Below are 26,908 nucleotides of genomic sequence, written 5' to 3' on the forward strand. Positions count from 1 at the left end.
ACTTATTGATCGATTGAAATAAATAAATAATATTTAAATAAACATAAAAAGAAATACGAGGTTTTTTTAAAAAATAAAAAATAAAAATGGAATAATAGAGAGAAGAGGCGTTGAATAGGAGCATTGAGAGGTCTTTCTCTTGGAATAACAATACGCATGGTGTCAGCTTAAGCCAAGCTGCCACCAAAAGCAACATACCACTGAGATCACAATGTGGGCCCCTTTTTATTAACCCTCCTAAACTGGCCCCCACCCTACACCCTTCTTCCTTCTATTCCCAAAATTCACATGCCCCTCAACCACTCCCTTATCGTCCTTTCGATATCACCCGAACGAGTACATGTCAATTCTCGTTCAACTATATTTATAAAAAAAAATAACGGGTTGAATTAAACTCCAAAACCCCATTTCGGACGTTTCACCCATTAAGTGAAAAAAACTAAGTTACAATGGTTAGGACCCACGACTCCCCACAATGGTATGATACTATCCACTCTAAATATAAGTTGCTTCAAAATTATTTAATGAGACTGTCACAATGTGTCTGTGTTTGNTCAATGGTATGATACTGTCCACTTTAAACATAAACTCTAATGGGTTTGTTTCAAAATTATTTAATGAGACTGTCACAATGTGTCTGTGTTTGTTAGATTTATCCGATCTCTAACAACCGTTGGATAAGGGTATCAAAATTATAATTTCTCATGAGGGATGGCATGCAAGCAGAGGAGTGTCCAGTGACTGATCAGTACAAATGCATGCCATGTCATGCCAACTTATACTTTGAATTTCCACCATATAGTGCATAGATACGCCCCCTCACCCCCAGCCCCCCTTCCTTCCACCACTCTCTCTTCTAGCGCGTGATTCCACTCTCCTACTAAAAACCCGACCACGCGCTCAAACAGCGAGTGATGAAATGAGGGCTATGAATGAATATATTGTAAGAAGAGTGGAAGGAAGGGTTACAATAAAACCANCAGCCCCCCTTCCTTCCACCACTCTCTCTTCTAGCGCGTGATCCCACTCTCCTACTAAAAACCCGACCACGCGCTCAAACAGCGAGTGATGAAATCAGGGCTATGAATGAATATATATTGTAAGAAGAGTGGAAGGAAGGGTTACAATAAAACCATGCAAATCTGCCTCTGCGTCTCTGTACAAAACACAGATAAATAATAAAAAAAATAAAGATCACATCACCACGTCAGCAGAAGAAGAATATATATATTATATTTTAAAAATGATGACGTAGGTGTCCACGTAAGGCGTGGTTGGAAGCGTGTGAGATGGATTTTTAACTCGGGTATTGGAGTTTAGCTCACACGTTGTCTTATGGCGGCAGAGAGAGAGAGAGAGAGAGAGAGTTTTGTTTTTCTGAGAGGTTCGTACAAAGGGGGAAAGGGAACTGTGTGGAAGAGAGAAGAGAGTGGCGCAGAGCCCCATCATTGTCTCAATTATCATCTCTTTTCTTTCTAATTTGCGAAACCAGAGGCTCTCTCTCTATGAGCTGCTGCTGGCGCTGGTGCTGGTGCTGGCGCTGGTGCTGGTGCTGGTGCTGGCGCTGGCGCTGCTGCAGCAGCACAGCGCAGGAGAGAAGAGATTACATCGGCCCATTGCTTTAGTTTTTTCTCCATTTTTTTTTTTTTACCTTTTCCCACCCCCCTGATTATAATTGCTCCATCATTGCCCCATTCCACTTCCTCTTACCTACCTCCCTACTCTTTTCTAAATTGGGTCTTCTCGGTTCGAGAAATTATTTAAAGAGACCGTCCCATCGTGCCTTATAATTTCATATAAACGCTCAATCCATAAGATAACGTAAAAGTATGTTTACAAAAAAATGGGTTTAAGAAAATCGTGTTATTAGAGAAATGATTCGAGAAGGTATATTAAACCCTACCACTACTAGATATTGTCATATTTTGAACTACCTTGAGAGATTTCCACACTCTTATAAACAATGTTTCGTTCACTTCTCCAACTAACGTAGGATCTCACAATCTACCCTCCTTTGAGATCCAACGCCCAGTGTCCACCTCCCTTTGAGGCTCAGTGTTCTCTATGTCTAGATCTGATACCATTTATAACAGCTCAAGCTCATTCTAACCTATGTTATCCTCTTTGACCAGTTACGTGTCGCCATCAGTCTCACGATTTTAAAACACATCCTTAAATTATAAATCTTTTTTATTTTAAATTAAGTTTATAAATATATATATATATATATATATATATATATATATGAGATGGGGCTTGAGAAAAACCTGCCCAAATTTGAAACTATTGATCTTATTATTGGATTCTTAGATCTGGACAGTCAAAAAAGGCTGGAAGTGTTGAAATGGATAGGGCTGAACAAAAATCTGATGACCCAAAATGTCACTTTCCCTCTAATCATTTGCTTTTTCCTACACTTTCCCTTAATAATTATAAATTAACTCTATTTCTTTACTTAATCCAAACCCGACCCATTTCAATCTCGACATTTCCCAGATCAAATCATACAAAATACTCAACTTTGAAGCGGGTTTCAACTATATTCGTGGACCCTGAAGCACGTACATCATTCAATTATACAAACCCAGATTGAAAGTAGGTCTACGAGCTTCAGAATCATTCGATTATACAAACCCTGCTAGGAAAGCAGGTCTACGAGACTTTAAACGTCATTCGATTGTACAAAAATTGGTTACGACACAGGTCTACAAGGTTCAAACCGTCAATAATAAGATTATTGAGGACCTAATGAAAATAGGTACATTCTATTTTGAGTTTTTTTTTTTTTTTTTTTTTTTTNTTCATTGACAATAACAAGACATTAAAACCTCCCCATGCAAAATTGAGACATTTACAACTCAACCCCAAGAAGAGAAAGAAAGAGAAAAATTACAATATTTTTGGTTAGGTGGAAGAATATTTGCTAATTACCCTCCATATAATCTACTAATTATAAAAATCCCCACAACAAACTTCCATCTTCATTCGGATTCTTTAAGGAATATCACGTATGAATTAGAACAATTCTTCCCATCCTTCCATTGCTGGGCGACATCGTTAGCGATTTTCATAGCATCCGACGCAGTCCCGAGCAACCCTCTTCGAGTAAACCCGACCGTATACAACCCGTTCTCAGCTTTCCATCCGTTAGGAAACGGGGTTTTTGGCATACCATCTTTTGAGAAACAATCACACATCTGTACAAATCAAACAAAACCCTAAACCTTAAACGCTAAACGAGGCGAAGTTTTTGGGTCGGGACAATAGGAATTATAAATTTTAAATAAAAATATCTTAAATTGATTATGTAATATTGCGTCATAGATATGGGGAAAAGCTGGAAAAGGGTAGAGAAAAACCAAAGGAACCCAACTGACATATTCTATTTTGCATGGAGAAAAGAATAGGTTTGTAGGGTTATGCAGTCTGGGAATGAGTCCAAATGAGCTAGAAAGTGATGGGTGATTCATAAAAAGATAAAGAAAAAACTAAAATTAAAATAATTAAATTAAATTATTTATTTATATTTATTTAATTAATTTAATTTATTTATTTATTTTACCTTCAGCCAACTGGGCACATTGCTTCGATATCCAGTTGCCAAAATTATTGAATCAAATTCCTTCTCTTGTCCATCAATGAACTTTGCTCCATTTCTCGTAATTTCCTTTATTCCTTCCATCACCTTTATTATGAAACAAAAATAAATAAATAAACTTTATAATAAATGATTAATTCATTAATTAATCTAAGATTACCTTAATTTTTCCTGATCTGATTTGAGATAGAGCGCCGACGTCGAGAACCGGGGTTTTTCCCGTGGCGTTTTTGAGCTCAATTGGACCGGTTTTCGGTCGACGTAGACCCAATTGGTCGGTGTTGCCGAGAGTTAAGTTTGCTATTAAGAGAAGAATCTTATCGACGAGTCTTAATGGTAGCCATTTTAATAGTCCCATGGCTATACCAAACGTCGAGAATCCGAACATTTCTCTAGGTAAGACATGAACCTGCGACGAATGAATAAATGATTAATTAAATTAATACGATGACATAATTATATTTATTTTAATTTTAAAAAAAAATTATACTTACTGTGTTTCTAACGACCATGTGGGGGATGGCATTTTGTCTGCAGAGGTCTAAGCTAACTTCCATACCGGAATTCCCACACCCGACGACTAAAACCCGTTGGTTTTTAAATTCCGAACCGGATTTGTACATACTTGTGTGAACCACGGTTCGTGTAAACCGCTCGATTCCTAAAATCTCTGGAACGACCGGCTCTGCGTTTTCGCCGGTGGCGACGACGAGCCACCGTGAAATGTAGTCGGAATCCTGGGTGGAGACTTTCCAGAAGCCGGAAACTGAGTCGAATTCGGCGGATTGAACGGTTTGATTGAACCGGGGGTGGATTGAGAAATGAGAAGCGTAGGATTCCATGTATGAAATGAACTGATGTTTAGAAGGGTATTTTGGGAAATTTTGAGGGAAACCCATGAGAGGAAGCTCGCAGAAGTGTTTAGGGAGATGAAGTTTGAGACGATCGTAGGTTCGATATTGCCAGAGAGAAGCGATACAATCGGATTTCTCGAGAATCAACGATGGGATTTGATTCTGTGAGAGACAAGCTGCGGCGGCTAATCCTGATGGGCCGGCACCAATGATTACAGGCCCATTAACCCATAAGCATTTTCGTTGTTGTCGTTGGTGATGATCTTCGTCTTGTTCGTTGGAAGAACCCATCAAAGTTGAAAACAAAATAAATTGCTCTGTTTTTGCTCTGCTTCTGGCTCGATCCCCTGTTCTGGAAAGGGAAAAGAAATGGATGAAGAGAGAGAGAGAGAGAGAGGAGAGAGAGAGAGAGAGGGGGGTTTAATGGAGGCGTGAAGGTAAAGGAAAGGGATTTGGTTCAGTGTTGTCTCAAGGCTCTTTCTTCTCAGCTTCTCTGGTGGCAGAGTTTTACTCTGTTTTCTCTTTTCTGGGGATGTTTAGTGAATGAAGTGAAGCCAATGGACGAAGGGAAGATATAAATACATTTTTTTTTTCTTTTTTTAATTTAAAATTTAAATTCTTGGTGGGTTATTTTATTTTATTTTAATTTATAAATAAATAAATAATTTCCCCAACGCAATTTTCAAATGCCTGCAACTTACGCTCTGCAAGTATACTGTATACCTTCACTCTGTCCCTCGTTTTTCTGCGTTTTTATCCTCCACAGATTTTTAGTTTAAAATACTATTTTTTTTTTTAATTTAAAATATATTTATTTATTTATTTATTGTGTAGTTTTAAATAGTTTTTATTTTATCTATCATTTATATATAATTTTTGCAAACTTTCCCTAATTTGATATTTAAAAAAATATAGGAATCATAATAAATATTTTGAAATGTAATAAAATTTCGAGTGTTACATGCATAAATAAAAATGTACGAATCTCAAATTTATTTTATTTTAATAAATTTTAAAATTAGTCGTTAGTGTTAATTTAAAATTATTTGTTATCGGTGCAGATAAAATAATAATAATAAATTATATATAGACGATATGATTAATATATATGTGTGTGAGATATCCCACCTTCGTTGGGGAGAAGAATAAACCACTATTTATAAGGCAGTGGAAACCTTCTACTAGGAGACGCGTTTTAAAGCCTTGAGGGGAAGCCCAAAAAAGACTATCTACTAGCGGTGGATCTGGGTCGTTACAAATAGTATCAGAGTTAGACATCGGACAATGTGTCAGCCCTCTTGCTGTTCCCCGAAGGGGGTAGACATGAGGAAGTGTGCCGGTAAGAACGCTGGGCCCCAAAGGGGGTGGATTTGGGGGCGGTCCCACATCGATTGGAGGAATGAAAGAGTGCCAGCGAGCGAGGACGCTGGGCCCCGAAGGGGGGGTGGATTGTGATGTCCCACATTGGTTGGGTAGGAGAACAAACCACCATTTATAAGGTGGTGGAAATCTTCTCCTAGCGGACGCGTTTTAAAGCCTTGAGGGAAAGCCCGCCCAAATATGATAATATCTACTAGCGGTGGATTTGTGTCGTTACAATTTATATATTATATATAATTTATTTTTTTTACTAGTGACCGTGAAATCTAATGTTGGTTGGAGATGAAAACGAACTATTCCTTATAATAGTGTGGAAACCTCTCCTTAGTAGACGCATTTTGAAAACATGGAGGTTGACAATATCGGTTTAGTAAGGAGTTTGGGACCATTACAAATGGGGTCGGGCGAAGCGGTGTGCCAGCGAGGACGCTAGGGTTCTAAGGAGTGGATTGTGAGATTTTACGTCGGTTGGAGAGGGAAACGAATCATTCCTTAACAACGATACGTTACGAGTTAAAACGGACAATATATGCTAGCAAAAACATGTAATGCTCTAAAGTAGACAATATCTATTAGCAGTAGTTTCACAANCTTTTAAAATTCTATACCTGGTAAGTTTTTATTCATTATAAAATGAATTTAATTAAGTTCTTAAATATTTAATTTTATGTCGTATAAATTTAAAATCTTCTAATTATTTACAAAACTTTTGAACACTATAAAATTTTATTATAAAATAAAACTTTTTAAATCTATTAAATATTTAGTGACCTTTTTGAATCTTAAAATTAAAGACTAATATTACATTATTATTATGGCAATCTCTTTATATTATAGCAATATTGAATAATTATGTGGGGTTTTATTTAATAATTAATTATTAATTAAAGTATGTGGCTTTATATTCAACATTAATGATGAGAATAAAAAATAAAACCAGATATTTTTTTAATTATAATATATAAAGTAGGTCAATCTTTTAAAATCCATTTAACTAAAATATGGTCATGAGGGTCATAATTCTTTTTTAGCAATAACTTAAAACTATTTAAAATATTAAATGCCATATATTTATGATCTGTTAAGAGTTCATATTTAAAAATTAAAAAAAAAAAATCTTATTATTATATGTTAGAAGCCTAATTTAATATCCAAATTATTTAATTTAAATTTTAATATTGAATCATTAGTTAAATTTTGAAAAATAAATAAAAATTTAAAAACTATTGTTATATTTAATAAACATTTTATTTTTAAAATTAAGTTTATAAATATTAATTCCACTTTTGTTTGTTTGGTTATTTACATTTAGTTTTGAAAATTAAATAAAAAATTTATTTTTTATTTAAGAATTAAATTGTTTCATTAAAAACATATAAAGTTTCGAAATGAAAAACTAATATTTTATTTAAAGAAAAATTAGTTTTCAAAATTTAATTTAGATTTTAAAAAATATTTTTTAATAAAAAAAAAAACAAAAAAACAGTAAATTCGGTTTTAATAAAGGGAGAGAGGCGCGTGAATTAAGGCGCGTAAGGGAATTAATCGAAGACGACAAAAGAAGCTGCCACGTGGATTCGCTGGAGGAAGAGGCATTCGTTCTTGGTTGTTGCATCGTTGGAAACAGAAACGATAACCTTTTGCTTCATTCTCAGCCGTTAGATCGCCATTCTTTCCACGCGCATTTGTTTCTCACTTGTAATAACTAATTTAAATATTTTATCATATATTACTAAAAAAATAATTTATTTTACTTAAATTAAAAAAAATAAAATTAAAAAAACCATTAAATAAAATTTAAAATCGAAAGTATCCGCCTATTTAAATTCATGTAAGTCTAAGATTTAACGTAATTTTGTACAATAATTTTTTCTCGATCTCGAGCGTATATAAAAGACAAATTACGTCATTATTACAAAGTTGTTATTACGTCACGTTCGACGTGTTTACCAACTCATTCAAGGGGTCCGTATAAATTAGTTATAATTCAATAAATTCCGTACATACCGAAGCATTTAAAAATTAAACAATCCTTTTTTCACGTACTCGATAATTCTCGACGCGAAAACGAACACCTGTACTCGTACTTATCTCATTAATGAAAACATTCGACCAAAGTTAGGAAAGCAAAGAAGTTTCGTTTTCGCAGACCTATTACCTTAGCTTCATTAATTCTCAATTTCTCTACTTATTCCCTTTTTTGAAACAATCAATTCTCGATCCATTGTTTGGTAAGTTCTCACCCTCGGTCTATAGGGATGTGAGACTACATATATTGTGTGGGTCACAGACTCAATAATTATTAGTTATGATATTATTTTTCTCTCGTACGACCCAACCCATCTCTCGCTTTCGTTTGTTTTTTTATTTTTATTCCTTCAAAATCAGACTGCATATGCAAACAACGTCAATAACCGAGCCGAGAATAAATCACAAAAAACGGCTGTCTAGTGAGAGAACACTGACTAAAAGAACGTACAATTATCGAGAGTCGAGATGTATATGTTCGGGATTGTTCGACGAATATTAACGGGAAAAAATAAAAATAAAAAAAGTTTGGTAGAGGTAATTAAAGAAAACATAGGCCTACAGGATATGGGGATCTAGGGTGGAGCTTCCTCTCACTAACACATTACCTAACATTTGATAGAGAGAGAAAATGTAGTGTTTGAAACTTTGAATCTAGCTAGCTCTTATTATTTTCCTTAATGGACTATTTGCATGCCTATAAATACCTATTCTTTTTTTTTAATATTTTTTTTAAAAAATTATTAATAAATTGTACGACTATTATTAAAATGATAATTAATGTCTTATTTATTTACCGTGGCTGCTTCTAGGCAAACCTCGTGGCTATCACTGAGCGGTCATTTAGGAGACTGTTTCCTTCTCGACGATGAAGCTTATCCCCCATCGTCTTACGGGCCGACCTTGACCCCTGTTATTTTGAGATCATATCTAATATCCAGAGTTTGCCTCGATTTGGTACCGCTCTTGCGGCCCGCACCGAAACCGTGCTTTACCCCTGGATGTCTTTTTTTTTTTAATTATTATGGAATTGGATTGGTAAAAAAATAAAAATAAAAGGTTTTGTAGATTACCCAATTTCCAAAAACTGAGAGACTTTTTTTTGACACAAAAACTTGGCCTTCATTGACAGCCAAAGCACACAAACTGAAGAAAATTACAGGCTATGTGTTAGACATGGGAGAGTTGTAGGCCTTTTTCTTGGATCTCCATATCAAATATAGCAGCTTTTTAGGCATGCCATCCATCACCTTTGTTTTATTTTCTTCTCCCCCCTCCCTCCTTTTATCTTAAATCTTAATCCAAAATCCGCTCTTTATTATAATCTTGACCTAATCATTTTAACTCTTTTCGACCCTCTTCGAGAATCTTCGAGTTTGTATTACTGGAAGGTCGAGATTTCTCTAAACTCTTTAACGAGATCACCTGTGCCCTAATGTAACTACCCAGTTCACTGTTAGTAAATATTGTTCTATTTGGACTTTCCTTTTCACGGCTTCTAAACGAGATTATTGATGCTCTAGTGTAACAGCCTAGTTCATCGTTATCAACGTTTCTATGCGGCTTCCAAACGAGATTATTCATGCTCTAGTGTAACAGCCCAGTTCACCGTTATCAACGTTTTTACATGACGCCCAAACGAGATTATTGATGCTCTACTGTAATAGCCCAGTTTGCCGTTATCAACATTTTTACGTGGCTTCCAAACAAGATTATTGATGCTCTACTGTAACAGCCCAGTTTATCGTTATCAACGTTTTTATGCGGCTTCCAAACGAGATTATTGATGCTCTACTGTAACAGCCCAGTTCACCGTTATCAACGTTTCTACGCCCTCTCCAATCAATGTGGGATCTCACAATCCACCCCTCTTGTGAGCCCTTCCTTGTTGGCACACCTCGTAGTGTTTGACTCTGATACCATTTGTAACAATCCTAACCCACCACAAGCAGGTATTGTCCTATTTGATATTTCCCTTCAAGGGGCTTCCTCTCAAGGTTTTAAAACGCGTCTACGAGAAATTTTCACACCTTTATAAGAAACAATTTGTTCCTCCCTCCAACAGATGTGGGATCTCAGACTTAATGAGATGAGCAATTCCACTGACAACTTACATTTTCTAGTTCAAAAGAGATTGTCAGTGCTACTAAACATATGGTAATTTAATTTCGTTTAAAATATATATATATATACTTTGATGATTAAATTATGTTCGTAGTAACGTATATTTTAATATATAATGATATAATATAAAGTTTAAAAGTTTATAAAATAAAACAAACATTTAGTTTCATGATTGGACTATGTGGGAGGGTAGCTCTCCTTTCTTACCAACTTTGAATGTTCCTTTGAAAAGCTTTTAAATTTCTTCATTTATGAAATTTCCATGGGACTTGGAGAGAACAAAAATTGTTTCTTAATGTGATTGTGCATAAAGTGGTTGCACATCTTTTTGCTCAAACAAATCATTGCCATCATGTGTGTTTCTTCATATATTGTACTTTTTTACAATTTTTTTATCAATTTTTTTCTAACCCTTTTTTACTTTCGGCTCCGGACGATTAAACTTTACCTAGTGAATTTCGTTCTTAGCATTATTTTTTGTAGCTAATTCCGTGGTCGGTCGATATTCCCATTATTTTTCTCTCCAAAGCATGGTTCCACCTTCATCAATTTACCGACTAACTTTGCTCGTTTATTTTAAACCTAATAATTCGCCCAAATCTAATCCTAAAAACCAATCTATTTCATTGCCCGTGTAAAATATTCCAATTTAATTAGTTTATATTGTTTATGTTGGATGATGAAAGTCCCACCGCCGCTAATTTAGGGAATGATCATGAGTTTATAATCAATTAATACTATCTTCATTGGTTTGGGGCATTTTAGGAGAAACCCAAAGCAAACCCACGAGAGTTTATGCTCAAATTAGATAACATCATGCTGGACAGTCTGATTCCTAACAGTTTAATGTGTTTTTTTATTAATTTTTTATCTATACATTAATTAATTAATCTTCTATTAATTATTTAATGCAATAAAGGAAATATTTTAAAGTATTTATTATTATTTAAAGGAAATATTTTGGTATTATTATTATTATTATAATATTTAATGCAATAAAAATAAATAAATAAATAGAGGGGTCTCAGATTTGCACGATGTGAATAGAATGGTTTCTATCAATTGGTGCAGTGATCGGTATTATCAGATAACTGACTCCCACCACAATAATAACTTATTTTTATTTTTATTTTTATTTTTTTCCCTTTTTAATTTATTTTATTTTTATTAAACTTTCATATTAAAATATTTAATGAATTAAAAACGCATTTAAATATCATTTTAATTATTCTTATTTAAGATTATTTTATTTTTATTTTTCTAATATTAATCCTAAATTAAGTAAAATAAGAGTTTAGATATTTAAAAATATAAAAATTTTAAACGATAAAATTATATATATTTTTTACTATTTAATACATATTTTAAAAATACCTTTAAATAGAAAATTTTAAAATGTTTGACAAATTATTTATTTTAATGAAAATGAAAATAAAATTGTACGGAGGAATCAGTGACGGTAACGGTGGAGTGAGCGTCAACAGCGAGGTTGACGTCACGTGACCGAAGACGACCGTCACAGCTGCCAATCAGGCAATAACGTGGCGGAAAGTGGGTCCACTGAGCCACGTCCAGCCAATAGAATCTTGGCATGTGGCCCCCACTCTGACGAACGTAATGACCAAAACGACCCTGACACCATACGAATTGATAGCTCTCAAAATAATCACCGAGATCACGCTTACACCGAAACGACTCCCGGCCCTCAGTTTTTGTAAAAGGATTGGTGCATTTTGATTTGACGCAGAGGGGTACTATCGTCATTAACTACTCTGCCACGTGTCGTTTTTTAAAAAAAAGAAAATTAAATTCGAATTCCTTTTTGTGGAAATATTTAGACTGCAGTTTAAAAGCCTTCGATTTTCCAATTCCTTTTTTTTGGGTCCCTCTGGCTAATCCTTGAATCCGGACCGTTGGTTGCTCCATCAATCACGCGTAATTCAATGTCAATCCAACGGTCAGGGTTCCATCACAACGGACTTTTGATTTTTTTTTCTTTTTTTTTTTAAATTTAATTTTAATAATAATGACGTAATCCTGATTGGTAATTGGTATAGTTGATTAAATGGATCTCATGATCTGATTTGTTTCATTTTCTCCAAGATCATGACGTCACCTTTAATTTTTACTCCTCTGACACCTTTCTTATTGGCTCAATTTTGCAGGAATATTCAATGCCCACTGATTCATAAATTAATTAAAAAAATAAATAAATAAATTACAATTTAGTTTCTGTGGGCTTATTATTAATAAACAGGCCCAATGGGCCCATCGAAAAGCCCAAATCAGAGAATTCAGCCCAGGCCCAATATGGATGGAATAAAACGAAACTAATAAAAAAGAAAATAGAAAGGGGAGAATTTAATTATTTTATTTTATTTTTTGGATTCTTTTCAAAATGGCAATAACACCCATCACCTTTGTGCATGCTTTACAAAAGTGGGGGGAAATTTCTATTGGGTTTGCACTAAAAAATGGGAATCTCAATTAAAAAAAAAAAAAATTACAAAAATTTCACACAATGATGATAATATTTTTATTTCTTTCCTAAAATAAAAATGACGAATCGTCCATCAGATAAAAGAATATACTCTTAAAAGCACTCGTGGATCGTTAAAAATATAATTCTTTTTTAAAAAAATTCAATGAATAGCTGCCTCATAATAAATGCCGGATAGATACTGCATTGATCAGAGATGGGAACAAAATATTTTTTATAAGGGCGAGAGAATAATATCTGCTAGCGGTGGGCTTGAACTAAGAACAATATCTGCTAGCGGTGGGCTTGAACTAAGGACAATATCTGCTAGCAATAGGCTTATATTGAGAATAATATCTGTTAGCAGTGGACTTCGGATGTTATAGTTTCTCTGTCTCTCTTATACCGTGCAAAGTGCTAGGTTCACTATAGTAGAATTCTCGAGTAATTTTTAATAACTCGATTAAGAACAGTTGAAATCCACTAGTAGTGGAAGTTGTATTATGTTCCCAATTTGGGTACACCGAAAATCTATAGAGAACCATTTGTGAATCTCTACCATTCTCTCGTGGAAAATGATTGATGTTTTGTTAACTTAATGTCTGCCCATTATGGTACTTTACGTCTTAGTTTCCAAATTTGCTATAAAATCATTACATAATGCGCGTTTTATAAATCGTGAGGAAACGGGTTAAAGCGGACAATATCTGTTAGTAGTAGGCTTGAGCTGTTACACATGCATTATCGACCAGAAGGTTAGATATTTAAATGTCATACAGTATCTGCGTGAAACAGTGCTAATACAAAAAAATAAATTTTGAAGACGTTCTTAAGTTATGTAGTCTAATCTGAAAGTCGTCGAGTTATATAGACAAAGTGAGGTTGAGGAGATGTATTGTGTTTTTTGTCAAGGGAGGTGTTGATGTTGTATGCCAACTTTGGTTGCCATCTCTCATTCTCTTTTTACTACAAAAATCTCTAACTTAGATTCTCTCCATCACATCCCACCTACCTTCCACCCTTCATAATTCAACAATCAATCTTAGCTAACTACATATTTTAGTTCGTTTTCTTAATTTAACGAGGTGGTATACGAGAGGGAAACCTAAAAATTAGATGCTCGTATTGTGGGTGTGAACTACTTTTGTCGGTAGGATCAGAAAGAATCATAGAAGATCTTACTCGTACAGAGAGAATAAACCTATCATGATTTATGGTCCGTTAGTTGGGAGTGACCTATAGTTTAGAGAAAACGCTATATTTTTTAGGTCAACTAGCCGAGAGTGACCTAGAATATTATATATATAAAAGAGAAAGTAATAGCTCAAGCCTACCAGTAACAGTCTTACGGTTTTAAAATGCGTCTACTAGGAAAATGCGTCTCCAACCCATGTGGGATCTCGCAGAGAGAGGGTATAAGATCCGACATCAGTTGGAGAGGAAACATTTCACTAGCAGACCAGTTTTAAAAACTCTAAGGAGAAGCCTGAAAATGAAAGTTTAGAGAGGACAATATCTGCTATGGTGGGCTTAAGCGGTTACAAATGATATCTGAGCTAGACATCGAGCGATATACCAACGAGGACACTGGGTATCGAAGGGGGTGAATTGTGAGATCCCATATCCCTAGCAGACACATTTCTCGAGAAAAACAATATTTGCTAGCAGTGAACTTGAACTGTTACATAGAGGTGAGGGGTGATCGGTAATTTGATGTTTTGTCGGTAATGAATTGGTGGCATTTTCTCCACAATAATTTATGCAATTATTACCTAATTATATATAGTGATTTAAATGATTATGTTTATTTTCCTTTCTTTTATCTCATAATGTTTCTTTTGTAAACAAATTAAATTTAAAATAAGGTTTATTATTATTATTATTATTATTATTTAAAGATAAGTGACCTATGTTTTGATAAGGCCCTCTTCATGTTATATGAAAAATAAGAACAGTTCCGAAATAATGGGAAATATAAGTAAATTTAAGATATGGACACTTCCACGACCAGCCCATTATTTTTCTTATGGGCCTCATAGCCCTGAATATGGCCCAATTCAAAAGCCGGGCCCATTTCACGTTATGTAAAGCCCACAGCGCACATCATTTCTACATAGCCCAAATAAGTACACTGGGCCTTACTGGGCCTTGTGGTGGCCCGACTAAATTTATATATCATAAAATGTCAGTTATCGTTAAGCTATACTCATATTTGTTAAATTTTATTTATAGATTCACGACAAAATTGAGAAGCAACCAATCCATGTGAGGTTCAAGAGATCGGACATTGCATAACAGTACCATCCCCACCATATGGGAATCCTCGGTAACCTGTGTAACTTAACGTTCAAGGAATGAGGAACTCCCAAAAAGCTTTCCATATTGCATAGAACGGAGCGGAAACTAAGCTAATATGTATAAATTCTTGGTCTTAAAACGTTGTTGTTGTCCCATATTGATTAATTAGGTAGAAGTTTGAGAGATATATAAGTAATAAATATTATCTCAATAGTATTTTTTAAAAACTTTTAAAAGCTAAAATGTGTATTTTCTAAGAAATTTTTGAAATAAAATATCAATAATGATTTTTTAAAAGATTTTTTATTAAAGTTTTTAAAAGTTTAATGAGTGAAAAAAATAAGAGTTATTTATTAATTTAAATGAAATTTATATTTTTTTAACAAAAAAAAAAACTTTTTGAAGTATGCTATTATGGGATGTGTGCAATTACGATAATGTACACGAATAAAGGTTTGAGCTTTCTCACGCGCGCGTGGAGATTTATCGATACTCATCCGTCGATCTCCACATTTTTCACATCAGGAACTCTCTTCCTCCAGACGGATTTCAGATCAAATCGAAGTCGTCTTCGTAATTACTGCGTCGATTTCAGAATCAAGGTCGGAAGCGGATAGATAATCATGTCGACCGCCGCCGTGATCGCACATTCTAGCTCCTGGTCTCGCGCTCTCATCAATATCTCTCCCTACACTTTCTCCGCCGTCGGTATCGCCATCGCCATCGGCGTTTCCGTCCTCGGCGCCGCCTGGTGCTGTCCCATCCCTATCTTATTTCGTTCTCTTTGCGTTTTACTTGATGAATGTTTATTTTGTCAATCCCTTTCTGAACGATGAAAATTTGCGCGGTTGCGTATTTTGTAGGGGGATTTACATTACGGGAAGCAGTTTGATTGGTGCCGCGATCAAAGCTCCTCGCATTACTTCGAAGAATTTGATCAGGTGAAGCGCTAACTCTAGTTGATGAATTGTTCATTTTCCTATTGATTGGATTACTTCTTTTGAGACGGTCGGGTTGGGATGTATAATTAGGGATTCTTATTGCTAAATTCTTGCACTTACACAACTAAGAGCGACGAAACTCCAAGGTTTCATTTCATTACTTTGTTTAATTTTGAATCAATTGGAACAGAGTTGAACACAAGCCTTGAATTTTTGAAAAAAAATTGTACTTCGTCCAACAAAGTCCAACCAATTTCAAGAACTTAGCTACATTTTTCTGGCCATTATTTTGATTACAACGATTTGAATGCTGTGTTATTTCAGTGTAATTTTCTGTGAAGCTGTTGCTATATACGGTGTCATTGTTGCCATCATCTTACAAACCAAGTTAGAGAGTGTTTCAGCGTCTCAGATTTATGCCCCCGAGTCTCTAAGAGCAGGATATGCAATTTTTGCATCTGGAATCATAGTTGGCTTTGCTAACCTTGTCTGCGGGTTTGATATCTTCTCTCTTACTTGGTTTATTCCATCAAAATCGTCGAATTTAGTTCTTCTTTTACGTTTCGTTCTGATTGTTTGCTCTGAATCTTTTCTGATGCTTTGTTTCAAGGCTGTGTGTGGGAATCATTGGAAGCAGCTGTGCGTTATCAGATGCCCAAAACTCCTCTCTTTTTGTGAAAATTCTTGTAATTGAGATCTTTGGCAGTGCGCTCGGGTTGTTCGGAGTGATTGTCGGGATAATTATGTCAGCTCAAGCCTCTTGGCCTGCAAAGACAGGTTGATCTACGTCTTCGATTTTGAACACGAGCTCAAAGTTCGATTACGATGAAGAGGGTAACTTGTTTTTCTTCCCTTGAGCCTAGTTGTTTGCCCCTTCATAGATAATGATTGTTCTTGTAAAAGCTAGAGTGGGGAGTTTGTATGCATTTTTTTATTGTTTGGGTTTCAATCCTATTCCCTTGGAGAACCATTCCATCATTCTGATGTTGGTATTAAATATTTCTTCTTCTGATTCCTTGAAAACACTTGAATCGTTCAATAACTTATGTTGTAGGATTGCTTCTTTTCTAGCTTGTATGACATTTTCTTGCAAAATCTGTGTGTTCAGTTCTTGAATCGTTTATTAAACACTGGCATCTTTATATCTACTGTGTTCTTTGCTGTATTGTACTCTCTCGATTGAAGATCATCTTTTAAAGCTTTTTAGCTACGGTATGCATCATCATGTATGCAATGAAACACAAAAAGATTCACCATGAAAATGTACGAGTTTGCAATGATCGGTAACGAGGAAATTTAGGCTTGAATCTGAAACACGAGTATTTCTAATCGAAGCAGGTACTTGTATCTTACAATCAAATTGATGCAAAATCTGGGTAGCTGCTGTGTAGTAGAAAACTTGATATAGAATTCTTATTTGGTTAGGTATAAAGGTTCCACATAACTCATTCATGATTAATGATGCGAAGGCTCGACTTGAAGCTGATTTATTTCATACGGTTTAGTATACGTTTTAATCATACAATGTATCAAGTACAATTAACTGCAGCCAGAGAGACTAGCTTCCAACCGAAAAACCTGTCTTGAATGCATACTTCGGTTTTCTGCACATTCTTGACTATATAGGCTTCCTGGTCGTCGTATCGATCAATTGAGGAACATCATTGAAGAAAGGAATGTTTTTCTGTTGAAGTTCTTGGCAGTTATCTGGCATAGCTGCCTTCGGGTCGAAAGAAAGGAATGTTTTTCTGTTGAAGTTCTTGGCAGTTATCTGGCATAGCTGCCTTCGGGTCGAAGGGTTCACGGTCAGGAAGAGTCAAACCTTGCTTAAGCCTACCCATAAACCTAGAATGCAGGACTTGCTTCGAGCTTACAGGCAGTCGAACGGATTGATATTCTGCGAGGGCTGTTTGTAAGTTCTCCAGTCCCCATTTCTCAAGGCATTTGCCTAAAACAGCTGCATCTAATATGGACATGTTTGTACTTCTCAAGCCATGAGGAGTTGTGGGATGAGCTGCGTCCCCAACTAATGCTACATTGTCCCAAACTAGTCGTTCCAATGGATTTCTATCATATATGACATTGATGAAAGGCTCTTTTGTTTCTTTGATGACTCTTGCGAACTCGGGAACCCAAACCTTCTCTGCTTGTTCATGCATCTTCCTCACCATCCCGTCGTCTACTTTCATGGTCAGCGACTTACCCTGCATTCATTTTGCTCATTCGTGTCAACCAATACAAACTATAGAACGAACTATTGTATTGAGGTGTACTCAGATCACATTTGGACAATCAATTACCTTGAGTTGTGGCTCTGGTTGATTGATATACCAAATCCAGTTGATTTTTTTGTTTGGAAGCTCGTAGAGAACAATGTGAGTGCCAGATCCCAAATCAAAATACAAGCATTTCCCAAGATCAGGATACGCCCTTCGGATGTCGATTATCGTCTCTGAATTCTCATTCTCAGAGAAATCAAGGACTCCTCTCCAAGCACAATAACCAGAATATCTACACAAAACAATGAAATTGCTATTTGTAAGCATGAACATATACTTCAGCATTCTGCTCCATTTTCATGTTCATATACCTCAACTGAAAGTTGGGAAGAAAGGTTTGAAGAACAGAAGAAAGACACCCATCTGCCCCAACAAGCAAATCCCCAACTATTTCAATAATCTCGTCAGTTTGCAGAACTCTTGCTGCTATTTTCACAGAAGATTTATCCTCAGATGTGCAAAAAGAGAGGAATTGGTGACCCCATAGAAATATATCAGGAGGAAGCTCATTGTAGAGAAGGCCATGGAGGTCAGCCCAATGAGCTGCTCTGAAATTGAAATTCTCATCCCTAGTTAAAATCCTCCTGCCTTTGGTTTCCTCATCAGTTGCTTGATTCTACATACAAATACACACAGGTAACATTGTTCACAATTCAACAAACCCTAGATAAATTCGAAACCTCTTAGACGTATCTGATTCGATTCGAAATTTACCTGATCGACTGTGAGAGGGAGAGTGGATTGGAGGAGAAGTTGAGGCTTGGAAACCCATGACTGAATGAGGCTCTGAGAGAGAGGATCGAGACCAAGGCCGGCGCCGGTGGAACTTCCGGTTGGGGGAGAGGTTGATTTTTCGAGTATCTGAACTTTCCAGCCGGCCTTAATCAGAGCATGAGCGCAGGATATTCCGGCAATGCTGCCGCCGACGATGACTGCTTTGGGGATTCTGTTCTTCCCATTCATCGTTGCGTTCTGTAACTGCCAAACAGAACAGGGAGGACCAGAGAGACTCTTCCCTGTTTGGGGAAATATGCGCTTCAGAAATCGAGGAAGTGTGCCTGGCACGTGCGGCTTGTGCAAACAAAAGATATTTTCAGCCTTTCACCAAACCACTGGACATATTATTCCTAGATTAGATCAATCCCTTCAGGAACATCATCACAGAATGGTGTATTTCTTATTTGAAGCTCTTGCAGGTTTTCTTCAGCTATATTCGGGTCGAAGGCTTGGCGGTTGGGAAGCGCCAAGCCTTGCTTGATCCGCCCGACGTGCCGGGAATGGAGGACTTGCTCATAAATAATAGGCAGCCGGAGAGACTGATACTCAGCAAGAGCTGAATTTAGATCTTCAGCTCCCCATTTCTGAAGGCATTTGCCCAAAACAGCTGCATCTAATATAGACATATTCGTGCTTCTCCCACAATGAGGAGTTATTGGATGAGCTGCTTCTCCAACCAATACCACATTGTCCCAAACTAGTTGTTCTAATGGATCACAATCATAGATGGCATTGATGAAAGGATCTTTTGTTTCTCGAACCACGTTTGCAAACTCAGGAACCCAAATCTCGTTGGCTTGTTCGTGCAATCTCATCACCATCTCCTTGTTTACTTTCATCGTCATCGATCGACCCTGCATTTGTATGCTTGTTGGTTCCAAACTCCAATTAACCAATGAGTATGCTAAAGAGCTGATGTAATAGAACTCGAAACCAGAAACCGAACGGCACAATTGTATTTAATTCCAAAAGGGAATGTAAGCATTCAATGGAAGTAAGCAATCACCTTGATTTGAGGTTCTGGTTGATTCACATACCAAATCCAGTTGATCTTCTTCTTTGGAACCTCAAACATTCCCATATGAGTTCCAGATGCCAAGTCGAAATACAAGCCTTTACCAAGTTGAGGATAAGCCTTATGAATGTTGATCTCAGACTCTGAGAAATCAAAAACCCCTCTCCAAGCATAATAACCTGAATATCTACAATCAAATTCAAGTTATGAATAAGAAAATGCAGCATGATTTAGACTTCGAGACGAAACAACACTACGACTATGAATGTATGAAAACAATGGGGAAGCAAAAATTTGAACTTCTCCTCCATTTTCAGGCTTGTTTGACATGGGTTTTTGGATGCTTAAAAACGGTTCTAAGCACATGAAAAGTACGAAAACAATGGGGAAGGAAAAAATTTGTACTTCTCCTCCATTTTTGAGCTGGTATGAAATGAGCTTTTGGATGCTTAGAAACGGTTCTAAGCACTTGAAAAGTACGAAAACAATGGGTAAGCAAAGAGTTTAATCTTCTCCTCCATTTTCAAGCTGGTTTGAAATGAGTTTTTGGATGCTTAAAAACGGTTCTAAGCATTTGAAAAGCACGAAAACAATGGGGGAGCAAAGAATTTGAACTTCTCCTCCATTTTCGGGCTTGTTTCAAATGAGTTTTTGGATGCTTAAAAACGGTTCTAAGCACTTTGAAAAGTCATTACGAACACTTGTTTGGTACTTAGAAAGCCCATTTACTTTACAGACCTCAACTTCAAGTTGGGAAGAAATGCTTGACGTATGGAAGAGAGACAGCCATCAGCTGCAACAAGCAAATCCCCAACTATTTCAACAATCTCATCAGTTTGCAGAACTTTTGCTACTATTTTCACAGACGTTTTGTCATCAGATATACGCATAGAAAGAAAAAGATGACCCCAAAGAAATATGTCAGGTGGAAGCTCATTGTATAGAAGGCCATGAAGATCAGCCCAATGTACAGCTCTGAAATTGAGATCCTCATCATTAGTCAATATCCGTCCCGTCTTGCTTTCTCCATCAATAGCCCGATTCTATCAAAACAGATGGTGGATGAAAGAATTAACAAATTATTTTATTTGAAATTCAACTCAAATGCATCGAAATCGACGATAAAACTAGAACAGTTTCTCGTTCAATACTCGAATTGAAACAGATTGAAGATAAATTCCGCCATCCAGATTCGATCAAATACACATCAGAGCACACAATTATTTACTGGTAGCATAAACCTTGCCCTAACATTGAAATCACTCTGTTCAAATTTTACAAACAGAGAAGACGGAATGGTCTTCATCAAGTAACGATCACTATCAGACATCGGCGTAATAAAATTACAAGGAAATGATAGGGAGAGATTTTGACCTGCTCCGTCCCTAGAGGGGAAGTGGATTCGACGAGAAGTTCAGGCCGGGAAAGCCACGACTTGATGAGTCTCTGAGACAGAGTGTCAAGGCCGAGTCCGGCGCCGGTGGAACAACCGGTCGGCGGAGTGGAAGTTTTATCGAGGACTTGAACTTCCCAGCCTGCTTTGATCAGAGTATGGGCGCAAGAAATTCCGGCTATACTCCCTCCGACGATCAAGGCTTTGGGCTTCTCCTTCTTCTGGACCATGGCTTTGTTCGTTGATTTGGGCGCTAGAGATGAATTCTGAGAAGAAAAGTTCTGGCGATGTGGATGGTACCGCGAATTTAACGGAAATTCATTGTTGAACTGAGAAACACTTTAATTAACGTTTAAATAGAATATAAACAAAAAAAAAAAAAAAAAAAAAAAAAAAAAAAAAAAAAAAAAAAAAAAAAAAAAAAAAAAAAAAAAAAAAAAAAANTAATATTTAGTAGTATTTTTTAGTAAGGGTATTATTTTTATTAATTCAACCTAAAAATATTATATATTTTTAGGACTATGAACACGGTATATAGTATATGGAAGGAAAATTTCAACATTTTCCTGATAATTTCCCGGGTCGGGTAAATGGGCCGAAAAAACGAATGGATCAAGGCCCAATTGAGGGTCTCGGAGAATGGAAGATTTCTTCTCATCGTGTCCAATTGATACGAGCGGTTCCATTTCGTCTCCGCCAAAGAAAGTTTCTGTAGCTGTCTCCCTCTGAACCTTCTTTATTTTTTTCTTCATTGAAAAGCTATGGGGGAGGTGCGCGAAGTATCAATTTCGCTCGACGGAGTGAGGGACAAGAACTTGATGCAGCTCAAGAAGCTCAATACAGCTCTCTTCCCTGTTCGCTATAACGAAAAGTACTACGCCGATGTCCTTGCCTCCGGCGAGTTCACAAAGCTAGGTTTGATACTTCTTCCATCGACTTCATTATGCTTTATCTTCTTTATCTTCTCTGTTCTTTTGGTTTGCTCGTTATGGCTTCTCTGTTTCTATCTTCGAGCGTTTTTATCATGTTCGTTATCATTCTGTCTTGTGTGCTTTGCTGCTTGTGATTCTGCCGATAAGCGTTTTGGATTTAGCTGCTTGTTATTTAGGAAGAGTGAAGAATGTTCGTGGGGTTTCTGCTATGAGTTATGTGGTTTTAGTTCGACTATTTGGTGGTTTTTGGAATCTTGAACTGTTTGAACTGTTGATTTGGCCTTTTCTTTCCCTTTGGATGCTCTTTGAGACGTTATATGCAGTGTACGATTTTGAGTTTCTATTCATCAGCATTGCTAGCTTGCAAACTTCAAAACCCAGGTTAGTGTTGGTTAGAAATATATATATATATATAGAGAGAGAGAGAGAGAGAACAACTAATGGAAACCAAAAAAAAAAAAAANTACCTTTCAAACGAGAGGTCTTGATATTTTACGTTTTCGTGGTTGTCTATACGAATATCTTTTACATGCAGGATTTTTTTGAATTTGGAAGTAAATAAATGAAGGATTAGCACCAATGCTCGACAATTCTTCAATCTGGTCTGCTATCTATCAGTTACTCCATTTGAAAAGTTTCCATTTGAGTTCCCCAGCTCCTGGTAGGAATAATTAATCTAAGCCTATATTATACTTTGTATGAAAAATTAGATACCCAATGGTTACTGTTCGTAGTTTTATCAGACCATGGAAGCTTTCCGCTGGGTGGGCTTTGATTTTGATTGTTACTGTGAGGTGGTCAATTCTTGTTGCTTTTATTGTGCGTAAAGGTTTCTAACCTTGTTTCGTTTCTGTGGGGTTTGATGATATTTTTATAGTCCAAGGCTTTATACACGTNGAACCATCGAGTGATTGGTCAGTAAGTTAAGCTGGTGATGGTCTAAGAAATTCGTTTGGTCCATTGGAAATCCATTTTTCAGTGTGATTCTCCTGTTTCCAGCAAATTCCTAAATGGAATCTTGACGGAATGAATGTTTTGATCTTTCTTCAAGGATAGTAGGAATGATCCTTGTGTGCTCTCTCTATAACAGTCGACTATTAGACTAGCAGCTTGATATGGGTGGTGTCTGAAACAATACCCACTCTTATTCATTATCTTCATCCACTGTACGGTGTCAAGCATGAGCCCGTACCTTTAATTATATTTGATTTTAGCAGGCCTACCTGATCACCGGGTTCATATATGCTGGTCGATGAATAATGTTTTTACTGCTGACGTATATACTTAGTAATATTTGAATGTGTACGAGTCAATCTATCTGAACACTTTGTAATGCGAGATCCTTTTTTCAATGGCGTGTATGGCTTATATTCCTAGCTGCCTAATCTTTATTATCCCTAAACCAATTTCCCAATATTTTGTAGGTATGCTTTTCATGTTCTTCAGAACTAATAAAATATTTTGCACGTCGCTCGTTGTTTGTAGTGTTACTAATAAGTTAACATGGTCCTTGCCAATTCACCAATTTCCTTTTCATTTAATTAGGAAACATTAGAAATGTGTGTGGGTGTTTCATGACCCTGCTACTTCTCAGGTGACGTATGTCTTAAAGTTCGATTTTTCCTTTTCCTTTTCTTTTTCGGCTTTCACTTACCATTCAATGATAATTCACTTTCTTCATCTATCATTTTGACGCTGCTTCTCCAACATCTCATCATTTGCTCTGTGATTTTCAATTTGAACTCATTGCACAGGTCTTTCATTGCAAACTTGCGTGTTTAAGCAAAAAATAACATAGGAAAAAGAACAATTTAGTTTCCTTTAAAACCCTTCTCTCTGGATTCAGTAATTTGTTGATTAATGGACCTGCAGGCTGCAGCATGCCTAGTCCAGTTTATTTTTAAATGTTAGATGTATAACTTCAGAAATAAGATTATCCTGTTAATTCCTTATCATATTTAAAATCTGAATCAGTCTAATGGTTAATAATTACCATTTCATATACCTTATTACAATGATTGTTGTGCATTAAATAAAACTGTAGTACTCCCTTTTGAATTGTACCAATAAGTTATATTAAGAAAAGGCTAAAATTACATAATTTTATTGTTTTCGCAGCATACTACAGTGATATATGTGTTGGCTCCATTGCATGCCGCCTTGAGAAGAAAGAAAATGGATCTGTACGTGTCTACATCATGACCTTGGGCGTTCTTGCACCATATCGTGAACTAGGCATTGGTAAGTACCAACTTCAAATCTCTTATTAGATTTTTTTTTAATATCGATTTTGAACAAGAGACAGGATCTATTAAAATAAAAAAGGAGGTAAGAAACCTTATGGATAAGGCTTATAATATGTTGATATGCATCTCCCATCCAAATTAATATGTGTATATATATATATATATATATATATATATATATATATATATATAAAGAAAATACTGTGATAAAAAAAGACCTTCTGTGAAGGGCACCTCCAACTTGTCGCTATATATTGTGCAAGTTCACCAAAAAGTTCCCAAGGGTTCTCTCTGTCTTGGACTAACCTTTGGTTTCTTCCTAGCTAAAGACTCAATAAGAAATCTCTAACTGCACGGTTCCAATACACTTTAGTTTTATCTTCCAGCCACCAACATGAAACAGTTTTAGGAATCCAAAATTCAAGCCTAACCGGAAAAACAGAGAAGGTATTAGAAATTTTAACCCGAAAAGAGCATCCTCCAGCAGTAGAAAGGCAATGCAAAAATAGATGATCAAGAGATTTTCTTCTCTTAGTCACAGACTGCAAGTGTTTGGGGAGATGGGTCGGCTGGGATTTTTCTTTTGGAGCTTTTCCTCACTTCTTTTCCTTAACAGATCTGATTGACACAAAGCATCTTCAAATGTGGACTGAACTTCCAAATTTCTTTGTAAAATAGATTTCTTCTTAGATGCAAACTCTTGTCACTGTAATTACTGCTTGTTTATTGTTCAAGAAAGCAAAAATGTGCAGGAAAGTGGTTGTGGTGGAATCAACCCCACATCTTCCCAGATATGAAGCGGTTGTTGCTTTTTTGGTAATATCAGGCCCTTGGGTGTATCCTCTATTGCAGTGCTTCGATCACAGATCTTTCTGTTAAAATCCATATTTGCTGCTAATGTCCTAGAGCATTTTCCTCATTAGTAAATCTCCTTATCCATTTAACTAGGACAGCGTTGTTCCTGTCTTTCAAAGTTCAATAACTAGACCACCAAAAGAGAGAAGAATAGCAACCATTTTCAAGTTACTAGATGGATGCCCTGATCTTGATTGTTTTTCCCTTTCTGGAAGAAGTCCTTTTATGATCTTCTCCAAGCATTTTACCTCCTTTTAAAAGATCCAATATTTGTTAGTAATGTTAGGTAATTGTCCCCTAGATTACCTGGAATTTGCTACCAATGGTGATTAGAAAATTGAACAACTAAATAACGTTGTGCACAAGGTGCAGAAATTAAGTATCATTTATCGGACATCATGGTGGGTTGGAAGGCCCATAGACATTTTTTCTGAAAAAACATTTGATTTTAGTTTCTTGTTTTTATGTTCTGGGTTTTATGCAGGTAGCAGACTGTTAAATCATGTTCTTGATCTCTGCGCAAAGCAAAATATTACCGAAATCTATTTGCATGTTCAGACGAATAATGATGACGCCATCAATTTCTATAAGAAATTTGGGTTTGAGATTACAGAAACCATTCAGAACTATTACGCAAACATTACGCCTCCAGATTGCTATGTTCTTACCAAGTATATTCAAACTCATACCAAGAAGTAACACTTTCAACTTGAGTTTATTCCTGATTTGTGTCCTACAAAATTGTTTTGAACCTTCCTTTTACTCCCTGTGAATTGAGTTAGTCAATTCGGGAAGCGATAGATGTTTGATATTCAATATCGTGGGTGCTAGAGGGCTTTTTGACATGCAAATTTTGTCCCATCTGGTAATTGAGTCAATTTTTGTGTGCTTCTTGAGGATCTTCAGAACAACTTAAATCTATTTATTGCCTTATCAATGATGGTTACTTTTTGCAGATAACATGAAATGTTGGCAGTGTTCCATTAGGATACTATTTTAACACTTCTGGAGGAGAAAGGTATTAAATTATCTCCATTAGAATAAACTTAACTACTCGATTATTCTTACCCTAACAATGAATCATGCAAGGGATCAAATAAGGATTTAAAGTTATTCACTTATTGATTCTTGATAAGACTGTCCATTAGAATGAATGTCAACCACCATGAGTTAACCTATTGGTCTACATGGTCGTGTAAATAATGTTGGGATATGGAGCCTGATGCCTATTTACAGTAAGATCTTGTAGAGATATATTTGGTAGATATTTCGTAAAGATCTGATAGAGATATATGTGGGAGATATTTGATAAAGATATATTTGGTAGATTATGTTCTTTGTGTTCTATCTTGACCGAGTGTGTGCGTTGTTGAGCGATCCTAACAAATAATAGAGAAGGAGTTAGAGAGAATGAGTTCAAGCCATGGTAGGCCACCTATCTAGGATTTAAACTCCTATACTTTATCTTGGGAACCAAATAGAATCAATGTAATCATTTCATATTCAATTAATTGTGCATTCATAACTATTAGAAAGGGAATGAAGGAGATGTTCTATTGTGGACTGGCTGATATTCTTAGTAGATAGCTTAATGGATTATTATTTGACGGTCATGGAGAATGCTTTGGGATCATAAAAGCTGGGTTTAAAGGTTTTCCTTCTCTAGAGACTCATCAATAAGCTACTTAGATAGAGACAGATTTAAAGGT

At 36.0% G+C, this 26,908-nt stretch overlaps 5 protein-coding genes across 7 annotated transcripts; 2 read left to right on the forward strand and 3 right to left on the reverse strand.

Annotated features, from left to right (window-relative positions):
• Positions 1-2,833: 2,833 nt before the first annotated feature.
• Positions 2,834-4,977, reverse strand: LOC111799071 (probable indole-3-pyruvate monooxygenase YUCCA4). Its single transcript, XM_023682467.1, has 4 exons — positions 4,093-4,977; positions 3,759-4,007; positions 3,563-3,685; positions 2,834-3,197 (listed from the first exon to the last, which is right to left on the reverse strand). Exons 1-4 carry the CDS (start codon positions 4,741-4,743, stop codon positions 2,982-2,984), a joined length of 1,239 nt encoding a protein of 412 aa, XP_023538235.1. The 5' UTR covers positions 4,744-4,977; the 3' UTR covers positions 2,834-2,981.
• A 10,246-nt stretch (positions 4,978-15,223) lies between these two features.
• Positions 15,224-16,797, forward strand: LOC111798005 (V-type proton ATPase subunit c''2-like). Its single transcript, XM_023680940.1, has 4 exons — positions 15,224-15,512; positions 15,625-15,702; positions 16,027-16,197; positions 16,313-16,797. Exons 1-4 carry the CDS (start codon positions 15,385-15,387, stop codon positions 16,482-16,484), a joined length of 549 nt encoding a protein of 182 aa, XP_023536708.1. The 5' UTR covers positions 15,224-15,384; the 3' UTR covers positions 16,485-16,797.
• Positions 16,798-17,157: 360 nt separating this feature from the next.
• LOC111799001 (aurachin C monooxygenase/isomerase) lies at positions 17,158-19,045 on the reverse strand. Of its 2 annotated transcripts, none has more exons than XM_023682376.1 (5): positions 18,696-19,045; positions 18,293-18,597; positions 18,003-18,213; positions 17,487-17,906; positions 17,158-17,422 (listed from the first exon to the last, which is right to left on the reverse strand). In XM_023682376.1, the coding sequence occupies exons 1-5, from the start codon at positions 18,942-18,944 to the stop codon at positions 17,321-17,323; spliced, it is 1,287 nt and encodes a 428-aa protein (XP_023538144.1). In that variant the 5' UTR covers positions 18,945-19,045; the 3' UTR covers positions 17,158-17,320. The 2 variants fall into 2 exon arrangements, with proteins under 2 accessions (XP_023538144.1, XP_023538143.1); XM_023682375.1 differs by having other exon boundaries at positions 17,158-17,380; positions 17,445-17,906; positions 18,696-19,040.
• LOC111799003 (aurachin C monooxygenase/isomerase-like) lies at positions 18,991-21,481 on the reverse strand. The gene is made up of 4 exons (XM_023682377.1): positions 21,148-21,481; positions 20,512-20,816; positions 19,765-19,960; positions 18,991-19,612 (listed from the first exon to the last, which is right to left on the reverse strand). Exons 1-4 carry the CDS (start codon positions 21,394-21,396, stop codon positions 19,109-19,111), a joined length of 1,254 nt encoding a protein of 417 aa, XP_023538145.1. The 5' UTR covers positions 21,397-21,481; the 3' UTR covers positions 18,991-19,108.
• Positions 21,482-21,835: 354 nt separating this feature from the next.
• On the forward strand, positions 21,836-26,154 carry LOC111798081 (N-alpha-acetyltransferase 50-like). Of its 2 annotated transcripts, none has more exons than XM_023681038.1 (3): positions 21,836-22,081; positions 24,217-24,339; positions 25,684-26,154. In XM_023681038.1, the coding sequence occupies exons 1-3, from the start codon at positions 21,928-21,930 to the stop codon at positions 25,896-25,898; spliced, it is 492 nt and encodes a 163-aa protein (XP_023536806.1). In that variant the 5' UTR covers positions 21,836-21,927; the 3' UTR covers positions 25,899-26,154. The 2 variants fall into 2 exon arrangements, with proteins under 2 accessions (XP_023536806.1, XP_023536807.1); XM_023681039.1 differs by lacking the exon at positions 21,836-22,081 and adding an exon at positions 22,807-22,917.
• The last annotated feature ends 754 nt before the right edge of the window (positions 26,155-26,908 follow it).

The sequence above is a fragment of the Cucurbita pepo genome, chromosome LG07 (assembly GCF_002806865.2).
Source record: "Cucurbita pepo subsp. pepo cultivar mu-cu-16 chromosome LG07, ASM280686v2, whole genome shotgun sequence".
NCBI classification, from domain to species: Eukaryota; Viridiplantae; Streptophyta; class Magnoliopsida; order Cucurbitales; family Cucurbitaceae; genus Cucurbita; species Cucurbita pepo.